We start from the raw sequence: 17,558 nt of genomic DNA on the forward strand, positions 1-17,558 counted from the left end.
TTCAAATTCTTCAATTAGCATAGATTTGGCGGTTTTATGAAAAAATTCAAATCACATGCGCTCTACACATTTCATACTGTTTCCCTTTCGATAGGCCGTAGTAATGCAAAGTATTAAAAAAAATACTATCCGCCTGAGTGGCCGAGTAGGCAAGAGTCTCGACTAGCAACTCAATAGTCGTGGGTTCAAACCTCAAGTGCGGTAGAGTTTTTTAATAAAAGCCGATAGCCCCAGATGCTAGTGCTTTAAGACTTTAGTCTTAGAATTTATTCTCTGGCTAAATTTATAATAATAATAATAATAATAATAATAATAATAAAAAAAATACTATCATTGCATATTATCATAAGTGGATATAAGTTGCAATAAGTTGCACTGCATATCATAAGTGATAATATGCAACTTATTGCAGTGTAGCTTCTAAGCAACGGCAGCAGTATATTGGGTAAATTGGCCGCTGAAGGTATATGCTTGCGCTTGAACTTTTCGAAAACTAGTGCAATAATGGAATTATTGGTTACGAGAACTCGTATTGGTAAACTGCTATCACACGCTATCAACATGAATTTTGTCGATTTTCACCAAAAACGAATTTCGCAGACTTAAGAATCCATGCATTTAAAAAGGGCGCATTCAAAAATCTGCTATAAAAATCCAAGAAATGCTTTATATCGCGTAAAAGGATTGCCTTTTGTAATTCATTATTACATATATTTTTTATATCTTGAGTTCGGTTGTCAGGCAGATAGTTGCATGATCCCGGTATTCGAAACGCTGCTTTTGATATTGGACAGTCCTCACTGTCTGTGTCCTAAATAGATTTCAACTGGCCGTATTTAGGCATTGAAAAAAGCTTACTACAGTAGAGTGACATGTAGTTAGGTAAAAGAAAAGATAGGTCAAACGATTCATTCATTAATTCATTGCAAGTTAATTTTAAGAAAAGAATTTGCAGTAATTTATCTTAAAGTTATTCACGTATAAGGGATAATATATTTTTGATCGGTTTTTGACCGATTTTCCTGATAAAATAAAAAAAAAATAATTTTTGGAATAACAATTTTTTATATAAAACTTTTTTGAATTGAAAATTAAAAATATACTTACGTTCAGAGCCGGTAGAGGTATTGGGTTCGATTGTATAACGCGTTCGCCGGTTTTCTCGTCCAGTTTAGCAAACATAAAAGGACATTGCAAAAATGAAAAAGTGTACTTTATCTGAATAAGAGAACAAAATTAAAAAAAAAAAAAAAAAAAAAAAAAAATCAATAAAAAAACATGACAGAAATGACGGGGAAAAACTTTGAAGACTTAGAATAATGAGAGAATTGCGGTCTTTCACTGTCTTTACTGTTTTCATTCTATCCCCGTAAACCGCGTGCAAGGTGTAAGGATATATTAGGAATTAAAATAGGAAAATTCTTGGACTCCATAGGTTTATTATTTGAAATGCGCCTCACATTAGGGTTTTCATGAAAACTAATCCTTCATATGGCAGAAGGTTACAATATTTAATATATTATGACGAAAATTGTTGACGAATAATAAAATCTGAAATGAATTAAACCTATGCCCATACAGTTTTGGTTGTGATTTCTTCCTATATAATGGTTTAAGTGATAGGTATGCCTGTATGTATAGTATTTTCTCACAAAAATATTATAAATGAAGAATGATATTGGATGAGGTAATTTAGGGTATTTAGCGGTCGACCTATAACCGACCTATAATTTTTTTACTTGTTTACATAACGCAGAAAAGGAAGCTTATCTTGCATAGACGTTTGTTTATTTTATCCACAGCCACTTACGTAAAAGCTCTTCGAGTCTTTCTTACAATTCGCTTTCGTTATGCATTTATCCTGAACGGCTTCAAAAACTTTTGGCATCGATGCTATTAGAGCTAAAGTAACGCAAGGATGCTTATCTGATTTTAATGCCATCACCTCGTTGGCACGCTCTTCATGCGTAACCATAGCTAAAGCTGCTTCTGGGTATTTATAATAAATAGCGTAATCGATCGCGCTCATATCCATCCGATTGTATAGTAATTTGCAGTCCATCGATAGTAAAACAGAAATGGCATGAGGTTTATTTTCCATGGTAGCCAAGTGAAGGGCGGTATTCTACAAGTTACAATATTGAAATTAAGCAAAGAAATAAAGATAACATCATTATACGCTTACACCATCCTTGTCTATTTGGTCTAAAAGATGCGAATGCACTGAATGCAATAACTCGATCGTTTCGTTGTAGCCGGACATCGCAGCCAATTGTAAAGGATTCCTTCCGTTATGATCACGATGCAATAAAGCTCCACGATTCAGTAATAATTGCACAACTCTTGTGTGTCCCTGCTGCGAGGCAATATGCAAAGGAGTTAATCCTTCACCATCACTTTCGTTAATTATGAATGAGCCTTTTTCCGAATCTAATAACTGTTTAACAGTGTTATAGCGTCCGTAACGTGCAGCAAAATGTAAAGGACTCTCATTATTGTTATTCTTAAGATTTATGCAAGCACCCAGTCTTATGAGATTTTCCAAAGATCGTATATGACCATCGCGACTGGCGTAATGCAGGGCGGAACAGCCTGTATTATCTTTTTCATTGAGCAACAACTCTAATTGGGCTTGCGTCTGCGTTTTGCAAACTTCTTCGGCAAACTCCTGCAAACGTCCACCGTTCATTATAACCAAATGCAGGACATTACGAGAACTGGCATCTTTGATACCAATATTAGCCCCTAATCGTATTAGCAAATGTACCGTCTTCCAGCCGGAACGTGATGCAGCCAAAAGTAACGGCGACCTATGCTCTTTATCTAGCGCATTAACGTCGGCACCTTCCTGCACCAAATACTCAACGATATCCGGATGATCGAACATGGACGCACAATGCAATGGAGTCATTTTTTGCACATCCGTGCGACTTAAACAAATTCTTTTCTCCATTGGTTGCATAGTAAACATTAATTTAACTATCTCGATCGCTCCCTGAAATGGAAAATTAACTTATGTATATAATATTTTTTGATATCAATTTTTTCATCTATCTAACTAAACATTTCAATGAGTTAATTAGCTGAAATACAACTCTGAATATTATATATCAGCTTAGGTGTAACCATCTGCATTCATTTCTCCCCAATATATTTGCGTATAGATATTGTAAGAATAGACAATGCTTAGTCCTTTCAATTCGGAAACACTCTAATTGCATCGATAATATGCTTATAAGCAACAAACAACCAAAGTTAAGAATTTTTCATATTTTTTTTTTCAAGAGACGACTGCATAAAATGCCAAATGTTCCCGAGTGTAACGCAAGGTGGGATTGAGATAATTGCTACAATTTTATTCTTGGCTGAGATGTATGATAAAATTAACAAATTTTGTATATATAGTAAATTTTAAAAAATTTTCTATAAATTTTTTCGAAATAATAATGTAAATATATTGAACTTTTCAAAAAGATTTTAAATAAAAATATTTTATTTTGGTAGTTTTTTTAAATTTTTTTTTTTTTTTTTGCAATTTTAAAGAAGAAGAAAAAATCCATTGAATACTTTTAAGAATATTTATTAAATTAGTGATTACATCAATCTTTCGAGATTAACGAACAAACTGACAAATAATTCAGACTTTGCTTGCGTAAGTGAAGTTTGCGCAACTTTGGTACACTGGAAGGATTTTAATCGTGAAACTGAGTACTACTTCTACTTCTTAATAAAAGTACATTGCCACTGTTCATTGAGAGGGACAGCTCACCTAACCTTGGGCATTAAGGTATGTGTATACCCATTTGTAAGCAGCTAAAATAGTAGTAAACCGAATGATGGGTATTTTTAAGGGTTCTAGTAATCCATTCCATCAGCATTTGCGACGTTTTGCCTTCAAATCATTTTTATTACACATCTTGTACCACATGCCAAAAACTATCATGAATATCGTTTGATTTTTCAGGCAAAAAAGAGACCGCTTTTATAAGACCTTCAGAGTATATTGCTTACGATTGATTATTCTTTTCGTAGCATTTGAAAGTAAACGATAGGCATTCTTTATTCCTATTAAGATAGGATTTGAAGTTAAAATCTAATATTCTGACAGTGGCAAGAGTTGAGACAAAACAACTGTAACTTGGCGAACGTACTCTGAGCTCGAGTGTACAAACGAAATATGAAAGCGGCTACGATCGTTTTTATATGCGATATATTTTAGAAAATTGAGTTTTAAAACTCTGTGCAAATATTCGTCAGCGTCTTAGGACTTTTCCATGTAATAGAAACTCTGGCAAAATCACCAACCGTTAAACTAGTGTTTGATATGTGCCTTACGTCGGATATAGTTGAGATCTAATTCAACATTCATTGTTATCAAGTATCATGTAATTCATTTTTGAATTGATAGCGTCTGATTATGGACTCGCTCTAGCGAACAGAGAGTTTAGGACTCTTAATAAACTATGCATTTCTGTCGAGAAGTTTACTCATTATCGAGAACCCAAATCGGAGGATAGCCCAATCGGATTGATCAATTGGTTAATTCGTAGATCCGGGATAACATAACAGGCATTTTTTACTATTCCACAGTTTTTGTGTGGCCCTTCCGTTGAAAAATTCAATATCTTACCTAGTCTTACCTAATATCTTATCTAGTATGGGAAATATGCGCTCAGTTTCAACTTCCATTTTAATTTTGATAACCGAAGGAATTGCAAGTAAAAACGAAGAACAGAGAACGATAGAAAGGTGGGCGTGGTTAAGTCAATTTATAACCCTATTGAGACTTATTTAGAGCACTTCAAGTGCTTGCTTTGTTTGTCAATTGTTCGCAAATTTTTCGACAAAAACTCGCTCTGCAATAGTGTTTGGACATTGCAAATTAGCGTGACAAAAATTTAGTTCGCCTGGGCCAATTTTTTCATAACTCTTTCATATAATCGTTCTGACGAAAATTGAATCTTCATATAGTAAAATTCGTTAATATTTCATAGTGAAAATTGGTTCATAATAGTAAATGAACAAGGAAATCAACCCTATCGGGCCAAGGTAGATCTGTCTTTTGGGTATCATCGCATATAAGCATTCTCAGCTAAGGTAAACACTCACGTGCGAAAAAGATGTTATTGTTAACGTTTTATGATGCAGATTTGTTCATGATAGTAATTTGGCATACAAATTAAATGAACCACATTCGAATCACGTGGCTCCATTTTATTGCACCCCACTCCATATGAGATTTCGCATGAATAGTAGACTTTTGCAGGAAAAGGAAAATTAAGAGTAGGGATTTGGGATTACGTAGATCTATTTTATAGGCCCCAAGAAATGTAGGGGTTATCATCAAAGCAACTCCTTGCATAGAGAGAAAGTCTAACTCATAACTGTTTACATCGGAAACTGAAAAGTAATTAAATTTTTAGGAAATAAATTAAGTTGGGTCACGCCATTTGATTTTTTTGGGCACTCTCCGTATGCAGGCGTTCATGAAATTTATGCCTTTACATGGAAATAATGCGTAATCTTTGCATTAAGTGATATAATACAACGCACTTAATGATCGACCTTGTCCGAATATAACGTTCGTATTTGTTTCACTAATAAGGTAAATAGACTTGATGAGTAAGGACAATGAGAAGTCGTTGTTTATTGAAATGAGCCAATGCTCCTTCATAACTCCAAAGTGAAAAGTCCATTCAAGTTATATCGCATAATCTTTGTGAATAGGCTATATACGTATTCTTGTAGATTACATGATCGTTGAAATGGGATGTATGATGTGTCGCATCGCTTGGGCGAAGCCATCCAGCCTCGATGCTGAAATCATTTACGATTTACGTCGTGCCATATTTCGACAGTGTTCTCCTTTGGGGGTAAGTGCAATGCCTTATCTATGTTCAGGGCCAAACAACAGCCAACAGTTGACTGCAGCTATGTTTTCTCTTCACTACAGAGGTTACGCTCCTTATTTGCGAAGTCATTTAACCAAATATGAGCTTCATTCCACATATGCCACATATTGAAAGTTGATCCAAATCTATTTTCGCTTTCGGAATTACAAAATCAAGGAATGATCCTATATACAGCTTCAGTAATTATTTCGTATTAAAAAAAAAATTAATAATGCCTCCATCATCGTTATGGTTCAGATAAATTGAATCATGAAGTTAATCATCCATCTTCCCAAGACAACGATATTTTGAGTTGAGCTTGCCTCATATTTCAATTATCGTCAACTCGTATACCGAGTTGGCCAAGAAGATGACTGATTACTAATTTCCGTTTAGTACAATAAGTTGTTCATGCGAACATCAGGCTAGTCGCAGAGGCGAAAACATAGGGGGAGATTGAGTTTCGCAAATTGCAAACATGGCTTTCGAAATGGATATAAATCTGGGATAATTTAAACAACACGAACTGAATGGCCATTGAAGGAACAAGAAGGTCAGCATTGTTTTATTCAGCAACTCTTTGCCGCGCACTGTGTTCTTGCCTTGAGAATTTCAATGCTAATAAGATGTGGCCTTTTAAAATTCAGTGTATCGAAACCCCGAATCGAGTAAAAGGTTGACGAGCGAATTTATCGTTCAAATTCAGCCCATATTAATGCTTTGCTTCGGTAAATTCACGGTGATTGGATGTGATTCTTAATTCATTGTATTTTAAAGGCCATCCCGTCAGTATCGTCATCATTCACCTCTCGTACACACGTAATCATATGTATTAAAAAACGTAGAGTGCATAAGTTCTTCGATTAGCCTCTAGCTTCCTTCAAATGAAAATATTCTTGTGAACGAAACTGGTGGAGGAATAAGCAAATCAACAGAATACATGCATGCACCGTGTACTGTGATTGTATGCATGTTTAAATACGTAGAAAAACATTTTTTTCTTTTTTTTTTAATATTATTCATATTACACTTACATTACATGTTATGCTTACAGCGGACCTTAAGAATTGCAGTAAGAACAATTCTGGTTTATACCATGCCTCCATGCGGCAAAGGAGTGGTGCACAACAAATTGGTAGAAGCACAAATATCGAATAGAAAAGAGCGGAGTCACTTCCCCTTTACCGCCGCAGGTTTGTCTATCGATCCGTTTCTTGCTCCCGATCCCCGTTGTTTCAGCTTCGCTGCTATCCGCTCTCTTCAACTATCTAAAATTCAATATCTAACTTCCTTCGTTTATTCGTTTTTGATTATTATTATTTTTTTTTTATTATCGTCTTTAAAATTGTGGCAGTATTGTGTAGATTGTATATGTATATGTTTTTATAATCTTTTGAAAAACACAAAGAATTGGTTGTCGTCTTTGTTTATGTCAATGGAAATTAAGCGAGCAGTGTCAAGAGCAGTAATATCAAAAATAACTAATGAATTAATGGGATAAGGAGGGAGTGAGTTTACGCATTGCGGACTTTTTGACGTCTCAGATATGACAGAAGTAGCTTTATTTCCTATATTTGACTGCTTGCTTATTCGTCATTCATCATTTATAGGGGGCAAATATACTCAGAGCATATATGCACATATCTATGTTTCGAAATAAACATACGCTACGATATACATGTATTTGTGTATGCAATGAAAAATCCCAAAGGTGACATACAAAAACTTTTAAGTTGGTTTTCGTTCCGTTGTTTACTTCAAATTTTGTTCGACGAACCTTAACAAATTTCGTTAAGGCGATGTTGTAGGCTTTGAAACAAATTTTCTTCAAATTTATGTTTATTTAATATATTTTCAATGCATTTTTGCACAACGCCAATTAGGTTTTAGGCAGGAAAGATTGTTTATTTATTTTATCGGATTGACCCAGCCCAGCACATAGCAAGCGTACGCATCATAATTTGCTTAACTTAAAGATACTGCAGCACAAAACGCAATCATAATTTAATTACTATTAACAAATAAGTGGACACACACACACACACACACACACAAGCTTCGTACATTAAACAGTTATACTTAAAATTTATATTGTTGTGGAATTCTCTGATCAGTATATTTTATATAGTTATGCTATCAGGCCAGAGAATTTCAGATTTTTGTACAATAAAACGCTAAACGCAGAGTCCAATGGTGGCACACCTATGTCCGCTGCATTCATCATTCGGACTAAATCACTCCTTCCTAACATTTTCCTAACATTTAACTTATGTTTACTTTCATAATAATCAGCCTCACGGGGTATTCGTACCGGGTACTCGTACCGGTATATTTCATAAATTTCGTATTTAGAGTTTTCTTATTGCGTTATGGTGTTTCCGTTCATTTACATTTTACGTTTTATAAAAGTATCGGACAGACTGCCTAATGTGAAATATCTCTGTTCGTCATGAACGTTAAACGTTTTCCATAGTGTATTTATATCCTGCCTCAAGTTTGATAAGTTTGTATATTGCATATGTAACGTCCAGAAGGGCTTGAAATTGATCCATCTTTCCGAATCGATCTAAGTTTTTTTTCCACGTCTGCCCGCTTTTTAGAGACATTTTGATAAAAGTGATTAATAATTTGCTTGAGTATGAACGCAAAAGGCGAAGAATTAATGTAATTTTTGATTATAATATGTAGCAAAATACAGTATAGGAAACTGCATATATAGATTAGGTAAGTATTTAAGATTTAAGAGTAGTTTTTCTAAAAAAATATACATTTACAATTAAAATAATTTAACGCACATTCTGGAGTTAGGTTAGTTTCCGGATTGAAGTTTTGCGTATAACTTTGTTTGAACTTTTTGAACGCTTTTAAACATATATATCTTACCTGGGCACATGCTAAATGTACTGGTGTTGAAAGATCATGTTGTTGTGTTGAAATTTTTGCCCCCGACTTTAGGCATAACTCAACTGCCTTAATATCGCCACCATGTACAGCTGAATGTAGGGGAACGTTACCCTCCGAATCGTAGAACGATATCATCTCTTCCCGCGTACAATTGCGTTGTTCTCCCCACTAAAAGTAAAACCGTAAGTTCAATAGAACGTAATCTATGTTACTTCGGTTATTAAATATAATTTTTCTTTCTTTTTTTTTTTTTTGTTTGGATTGGTTTGAAGTAAACCTACCCGCTAAATGAATGGACAGCAGATAGGTTTGACATAACATTTCGGTAAACATTAAGAAAAACTTTTGAATACAAAACAAAACTTTTGATAACAATTTCAACATAGACGGGCATTGTCAACATTCAACAACAACAACAACAACAACAACAACAACAAGATTTAACGTCTATGTAATATCTTTAACATCGAAATCTGTTAAAACATTATTTTCGTTTCCCTCTTTGTATTTGTTATGCTTGGAAGCACATGCAGAATGTTTAATTTACTCTTCGCTGTTATTCACAGTGACAATGTTGTGCATAAGGAACAAACAATAATGTTTCCCTTTATGCTTCACTGAGTTTTTAAAATTTTATGTAACATTCTTTAAGGCGTTACAATAGAGCTGTACACGTAGATTGAAAATGATTTCATTTATATGCAAGCAATTTTTACATATTCCTATATAACCATCATTGGATTTATGTTTCTTTTTTCTATGATCTCGACTCGACATCAACACATTGTATATATGTTTGCAATTATTTTTATTCCTTTGGCCTTTTTGAGCAAATTTTTGGTTTATTTATTATTCGTTTATCATTTATTTTTCTTTTTTCGTTGTCATTTTGTTCTTAATTCTGACTCAGTGGATATTATTGTCCATTCATTATAACATTAGCTTGCGAGTCCTGACGTAATTTTGCTTTAGTATATTTTCGCATCTAAATTAAAATTCTTGGACTTAAGTAAGCTTAAAATGTTGCTTTGCAATCCTGTAAATATATAAAATATGAATCTATCTGAAGCTCTCATAATATTGAACATTGCCGAAGAGAGACAGACGTTTATTGGCCATCCTTTCCCGTCAATCGTTCACTTAGGCGGTGAAAAAAATTTATGCTAAAATGTCTTTATTTGATTTTCGTTGATAAGGGTGTAATACTATCCCACAAATGAAGCTATCGGCTTCAAATTTGATAGAAATATTGGAAATGCTTGCGAGCAGGTTGTTGCAGTTTGCAAATAGACTAAATCCACGTAACATGTAAACCGAGAATATCTCGGCTCTCCAAAGGGAAGTGAATTGAGAGATAAACCTATAAAAATTTAAACGCACATTATACGGGCGGAGGCGATGCTACAAAAGCCTACGGCTACCCAATATTATCAAGTATCAAATTTTCATTGGTTTATCAAAACTTTTATAATAACCAGAGCAATAGAGAAGAAAATATATACATTTTTGACTAATGTGAAATTTGGAATGCGCTTGAGCATCTCCATTCGTCCGTCTGTCCGTTTGCGCAACTATGTAGTATTTGTGGTAAAGATTTTGCAATACGCAATTCGTAAACCGAACCGGTCAAAGCACACTCGTGCAATGCGATCAATGTTTTTATACCCTATACCTTTGACCCAACTTTTATTATACCTAAGATTGTCCATTCATCTATTCATCGGTCTGCCTATCAATCTACAGGTCGCAATTTCTGAGATATTTTGATGAAATTTAGTACATCGCGTGTTTTGACTCATGGATGAATGGAAATTATTACATGGCAAATGTTTCGGATCGGGCGACCACTTTTCGGTTCATTGCTTTGTTTCGAAAAGTCGATATATGAAAAAATTGTGTTAAACAAATTGGAGTTGGGCCCTAAATGATGGGCCGCGCGCACCACTAAAGTGCTTTCACTTGTTCAGTTTTTTTTTTTTTTTTGTTTCGTTATTAATTTTCTATGGAGTGTCCCCATCCACTTGATGTTTTGATTTAATATGGTGAGCTAAGTGACTTTGAAGCATCAGTTGATATCACGATTGCAAGCACATTCATTCAAGGTTAATAATATCAGCCCAACAAAGATTGTAATTTAAGTTGTGAAAAAATCCATCAACAATGAATAATTATCACGTCGGATGTACGCCTTTTAAAACGTAAGAAGTAAAGAAATCGAGAAATAAGAAAATAACATTAAAGTCTTAGGCAAACTTGAGTTTTCATTACGGATTTGCGATGTTGTTCAAAAATATTCAGAGCAAGTAAAACGACGAAGGAAAGGAAAGAAAAAAAGGAAGGACGAAAGGAAGGAAGTAGGGCATGTTACGGAAAGCTCTTATTTAATATGTGAACACTTTTTTTTTGTTTATTATTATTATTATAATTTTTTTTTTTATTTTCTTTCAATTTTTTATGATTATTTACCGCCTCAATTTATGAATACATAATTGAAAGTTTTCATTTAGAGCTTAAAAAAATAATTTTTTTTTTTTTGTTTTCATATTCTTTTGTGGTTTTGTTGATGAATTTTTAAACTCTCCGATGAAATAAGCGAGTAAACGACACCCGACGAAACGATTGCCAATATTTGTAAATAAACTCAAATATACACGTACAGCGTACACACCTGCATACTTATACTTATATAGCCTGAAGACGGAATTAATAATAACACCGATTATGAACAAACTGTAAAGGAACTTTTAGCTCTTAAAGGATATTTTAGACAAATTTTAGGACAGTATTTGGCAGTAAATATGAAAACATACATTCATACATACATACATACATACATATATACATACATGCGTACATACATACATACATACATACATAGAACATAAAATTAGTTATTCTTGTTTAAAATATTCTCACACAAACACATACGCTCTCTCTCCCCTTCAACTAAAAGTTTATCAGTTTTTAATATTAACCGTTAGATTTAATTTATATCACTTTTTGTTTTGTGTTAACTCAAAACATGCAATTCAACGACTTAGGAGAATTGCTTATGCATTTTGCTTTCATTAATTTTGTTTTTCTTTTTCTCTTTAAAAATTAATTTGTTTCGCTTTTGCTGTACTTGCCTGAAAGAATACTTCCATTGTTTTTGAGCTGGCATTTTTAGCCGCTTCATGTATAGGATAATAACCATTGTTGCACGGTTTTCGAGGGCATGCATCAAATTCTGTTATCTGCAAATATATATATGAGAACTTATACGTATATATATATATATATATATATATATATATATATATATACATGCATACATATTTTTATTATTATTATTATTTAGCATACAATTTATACTCGTAGTTGTATGTGTTTGTTGGTATGAAGTTTTCATTTTATTCATTTATTTTTCTTTAAAAAATTTTTAAATAATTTCCACACAACATACTCTATATAATATATACACTCTATTCACAACACTGTTTGTTTTATGAAAAACAAAAATAAAATTTTGTAAATTATTAAAGAAAAACTATAAATAAATCAATAAAGAAATCAAATAACATGAATTTTAGTTTCGCTACCAACACACGTCTATATGCAGTTACATGCATACATATATCCATCTAAAACACATGCAGACGATATTTGGGATTACTAAGAATGATTTAAAATTGTTGAAAAATGTGTGGGAAAAAATTTCCGCAGACGATGTATAAGAAAATCGAGATTAGATTAATAGAGCATTTGTAGTGTGTGGGCAGTGTATTAGGCAGCACAGATAATCCATAAATCTAATCAGCATATCAAGTCTATTTATCTGTCCGTTAGTTTATTAATTCAAATGCTCTGACTCTTAAAGTCATGTTGACGTATTGAAAACATTAACTAGGTCAAGTTCCGGTTTAACTATTATGTAAGTTTAAAAACAAAAATTTGCAAAATGTGTTCATAAGGCGCTCGATTTTTAAAAATTACAATTCAATCTTTTTTGTGTCCGCATGATAAGGTTTCGAATGGACTATTATGTATAGAGAATGTGCGTACATTGATATATATCGGATCGGTCAGTTGGTATTGATGATAAAGTATTTCAACAATATGTTACTCTATAAAACGGAAAGGAGTAGATCAAGGTTGCAAATGTACAACCTATGAAGGCAATTCATTTAGTTGACTCCATTTGTTAAACTGAACTTTAAAAACGCTTTTATGGGCTTTAAAGTTTTTTTTTTTTTTATTTATCTACAATGGTTAAGTAGATAGAGCCTAAATTCGTTCGCGTCCTCACTTACATTAACTTATATCTAAGAATCAGCTAAACAAAGTGTAAAATTTATTCCGTTTATTTGTCTAATAATCTTTCAATTATGATGATTTAATATACGTTTTGTGATTTTCTTAGGCTGAAATGTATTAAGTTTCTGCTTATATTTTAAGCTACAATAATAAAAGTTAACATACCAAACTGAGTTTGTGTGAGTGAGGTAAGCAAGCAATACTCCCTATTTCATGTTTGCATTCATTTTGATAAGCAATGAGACTCAAATAACTAAATACTAACAAATGTTTTACTAAAATTTTGTGCAAAAATTTTTATTAAACCTTCGCATCCGTGAACTTTACAATGCGAATGCAGGCCTCTTGAATAAAAATAATTTCTCATTGCATTGCATTTCCTCTAAAGAGTTTAACAAATTTTTTCGCCGCTTCCATCCTCTTCGAAAGATGTAGACGCAGTTTTAATTAAAGTTGACTTGGTTGGTTTGGTGAACTATGGTGAACGCACCTAAAGGAAAGATCAGACTCTCTGAGACTTCGCTGCATATAAGCTTAGATCAGTAAAAAAACTCATTAAGAGCTATACTGGAGTATGATGATTAAAATGCCTTTAGTTTCGATGAACATGTCGTCCATCAAAATTCCAATGATATGAATGCTTTAGCATTTGATTGTACTGAAGAAGAACTAAATCAAAAGTATAATGATTGCGGTAAAGATATCGAAAGGAAGCAAATCTAGAGAAGCAAACCAGAAAACAACTGAGCAATTTTCATAATGAAATGTTGCTAATGATTATATATTGAGCTATGAGAAGAAATGCATGAAAGTTGATTATGTTATCGAAAGAGCTCGCATTTGCTAAATTGTGGACATTGGTTTTGGGTGTTTTTCACTTCATATAAAAAACGATGGAAATTTTGAACTTAATCATACGGTTACATATAATTAAATGTAGTTTGATTAAAAGTCCGGCAATTATTCGAATGAGATAAAGTACGAATAAAGTAAAATCATATGTTTTTTTTTTTTTTTAAGTTTTTATTATCTGCGTGTCGCATGTATTGCGTTAAAAAATTATGTACAAAATTTTATACCAATTTACACCAGAATTTTCTTACCTTTCTGGCTGGCAATATTTTCAAAGAAAATTGCTTTGCTTTTTAAATAAATAAAAGAATGGAAACTTGATAAAATGATAATAAAAATTCGAAAAAACAAGTAAGAAAATTATATTCGACAGGGACGGGATCTCGCATACCCACACCACTATACTTTTCGCATTCTATTCTCTAAATAACTTTTATTTCATACCCTTATCGCTCGTATTATTAAGAAAGAATTGAATATCACCAGATCGCCATGTTCATTTAGAGAATTAACCCATTTTTAGGCCGATAATTTAACGGCGTGTTTGAGCAATGTGTAAAATAGTTTTACGCATTGCCGCTTGCTTGCATTGTGTTAAATAAGCATAAAATATCAAAAAAGTGAAAAAAAAAAAAAAAATTAAATTTAATCACTTCTAAGTTGTTGTGTGGACAAGGCTGACTTTTTTTTTTTTTTAATATTTACACTGCGTGCTTCTCTGCTCTAACCAATTTGGCTCAATTTTTCAATGCCAAGCTGCACTGCTTCCAAACTTGCAATGTTTCTATCAAATTTAAACACGACACACATACACACACCCACACACGCCATACAGACGGACCGACATGGCTTAATCTAATCAGAATTTCAGATGCTGATCGAGAAAGGAGTCGCTGAAACATACTTTATGGGTATTACATACATTATGCAAAAAAAGGCAAAACGATTATACCATGCAATGCTTCAGTGGTGGAGGTAGAATAAGAAAGGAAAATCAAAAAAATAAAAAAAAAATAAAAAAGAAGAAGATAAATAAATATTTAAACACACACACAATTAGATTCGATTTTTACGTAATCAATTTTGGTTGTTTTATGCTGAAAAAGATACAACAGAAATTTTAAGAAAAAAGATATTTATGTACATACGTTTATATGGAAGAATAGGTTCTTTTTTATTTTTTATTTATTTATTTTTGTTTTTTTCTAAAGCTAAGACATGAACGCATTATCTAAGCATGCTCGTTATAAGAACAAAAAAAAAAAAAAAACAGAAAATCAACATAATTGAATAAAATAAGAAGAAGAACTCGACTGACTCAACTAACATATATTTTTAATAAGAAAACTGATTAAATGTTACTTGGAAACACATGTGACTTTTTTTTTTAATCTCTTTTTAAAATGCACACACAGAATAGAAGAATGAAAATAAATACATAAATAAATAAATGAAATGAAATGAAATGAAATGAAATGAATGAAGTAATAAATGAAATAAGATACAAAAAGGAAAAAAAAAAAAAATTACAAAATTCTTAGATATTTCCGCGTACCAAAATGCGAGCGCACTCCTCATGATCGTATATTGCGGCTAAATGCAAAGCGGTACGCCCATGTTCACCGCCCTGCTGTATATCTATGATATTACGATATTTTCCCATAATACGCAAACACTTGACTTTATTCAGCTCGGTGGCCAAATGTACGGGAGCTTGTTTCTTTTCGTTGAGTATGCTGGTGTCCACAGGTCTGCAAATAAAGACATGCAGATTAGAGAGCGACAGAGAGAGAGAGAGAGAGAGAGAGAGAAGAGAAAAAGAAAGAAATAGAGAGAGATCGTTATTATCTGAAAGTTTGTGAAGCGTTAAGTAATTCAAAAACGAGTAAAAAAAAGAAAAACAAAAAAAACCGTAAAGTTCTGTTCGCGTTGTGTTAAATCTCTTGTCCTGTCGCTTAAAGAAAATCCTTCGGAATTTTTAATCATTTATAGGCGCCTCAAGCGCCTCAGGCGCATCAATGAGAGTCGTTTCTACTTTCAGCATAAATTTTAACATTTCCTGCTCATTTCGCTTGTATTTCAAGTGCGATTTTTCAATGTTTGTCTCTTTTGTAAGTAAATCGCAATCCATTTACAATATCGATAATAATAAAAATAAAATGACGGATCAAATAGACAGACCGTGATAAGCCAAAACAACACAAGTTTAATAGAGAACGTTCTTATTCGGATGACGTGAATGTTTAGACCGATAAGTTAGCAGCACAAAGCAAAGTCAATTTTCAAATCAAACTCAAAAATTTCTAACACCACCACCAGGGATATACTTTTTACAAAATATAATTCCGGTTATTACAAACGCAACAATGTTATTTGGCATACTTTCATTTTATAGTGGAGCAATAGAAAAATGTTTCCAAGCAAAAATAAATGTTTCACAGAATCTCTACATCTCTCTTGCAATATCTACTCTAATTGGGAGAAATGGTGAACAGGCAAAAAATGAAAAATAAGTGTTATGTAGATATAAGTGCATTGTAACGTACTGTCGCATGCCCTATGTGTCCGTACGCTAAGAATATGGCGTACAAAAAAAAAGAAAAAAAAAAGAAAAGAGAAATAAATCCGAGTTGCCTTCCTCAAGTTAGTATTGAAATATGACCATCGCACCAACGCCAGCAATGTTAGTCCGTCATTGTGGTTTCATTCTTTACACACATAGGCATACACATATACTAACTCGTCATATAGTTGACTCATTTTGCACTTACATTGACAATAAATAATCCAGGGCTTCATAAGAATCGCATTCAACGGCAACATGTATGGGTGTATTACCTGCATTATCTCGAATATTAAAATCTACAAATAAATCAAAATAAAGTGAAATAAATTAATTATATTAAATAATAAAAAAAAAAAAAAAAAAAAAATATAAAAAAAAGAAGAAGCAAGTTGAAAGATATCTTTTTATATCCATTACAGGAGTCATATTCATTTACAGGACTCATATCACCGTCGAATTATAACCAATTTCTTTCTATTCTCGTCACCGGGAAAACTAATTCATTTACCCAAAAGTAAGTATTGTTTGTCTATATCGTATACTATTTTCTTGAACCACTATTCGATGCATAGCTGCGATCTGGTATTTGTTCTTGTTTAGGACACTTAGTTGCAGAAGCTATAAAAACTCTTCAACAGGACTCTCTTCAACGTACGTTCAAGACTTTTGATGCAATGCATGCTTTGAAGAGATCGCCTTTTGATCGAAAAAACTAAACTTCCACACTATTGCTTAAGCAACAAAAATATATAATATATATATATATTTATATAGATCGTATCGTATCAATTTTTATATTCTGCACCATCTACGACGCAAGTGTGAACGAATGCACATGATACGCAGAAGGACTTGAGATAGACCCATCTCTTATTATACCGATCGATTCAAAAAGTGATTCTAAGCTTATCTGTCCGTCTGTCCATCTAGTACTAGTTTTGTTCAATCCGAATAATTTTTCAAATTATTTGATGAAATTTGATACACTGGTGTGTTTCGGTTCCGAGACGAACTGGCTTCAATCGAACTACTTCTCTGATCCACTTTCC

The 17,558-nt window shown here is 32.9% G+C and overlaps 1 protein-coding gene across 1 annotated transcript in view; it reads right to left on the minus strand.

Annotated features, from left to right (window-relative positions):
* LOC119631656 (transient receptor potential cation channel subfamily A member 1) overlaps positions 1–17,558 on the minus strand; it is a 51,818-nt gene that overhangs the window by 6,764 nt on the left and 27,496 nt on the right. Inside the window, exons 4-10 of the mRNA XM_038024052.1 lie at positions 16,715–16,805; positions 15,499–15,694; positions 11,924–12,031; positions 8,775–8,963; positions 2,186–2,995; positions 1,811–2,125; positions 1,108–1,218 (exon numbers count right to left, since the gene is read on the minus strand). Of these exons, the coding sequence (XP_037879980.1) occupies positions 1,108–1,218; positions 1,811–2,125; positions 2,186–2,995; positions 8,775–8,963; positions 11,924–12,031; positions 15,499–15,694; positions 16,715–16,805 (1,820 nt within the window). The remainder of the gene's footprint in view (positions 1–1,107; positions 1,219–1,810; positions 2,126–2,185; positions 2,996–8,774; positions 8,964–11,923; positions 12,032–15,498; positions 15,695–16,714; positions 16,806–17,558) is intronic.

The sequence above is a fragment of the Glossina fuscipes genome, unplaced genomic scaffold (genome assembly GCF_014805625.2).
Source record: "Glossina fuscipes isolate IAEA_lab_2018 unplaced genomic scaffold, Yale_Gfus_2 1, whole genome shotgun sequence".
Taxonomy (NCBI): Eukaryota; Metazoa; Arthropoda; class Insecta; order Diptera; family Glossinidae; genus Glossina; species Glossina fuscipes.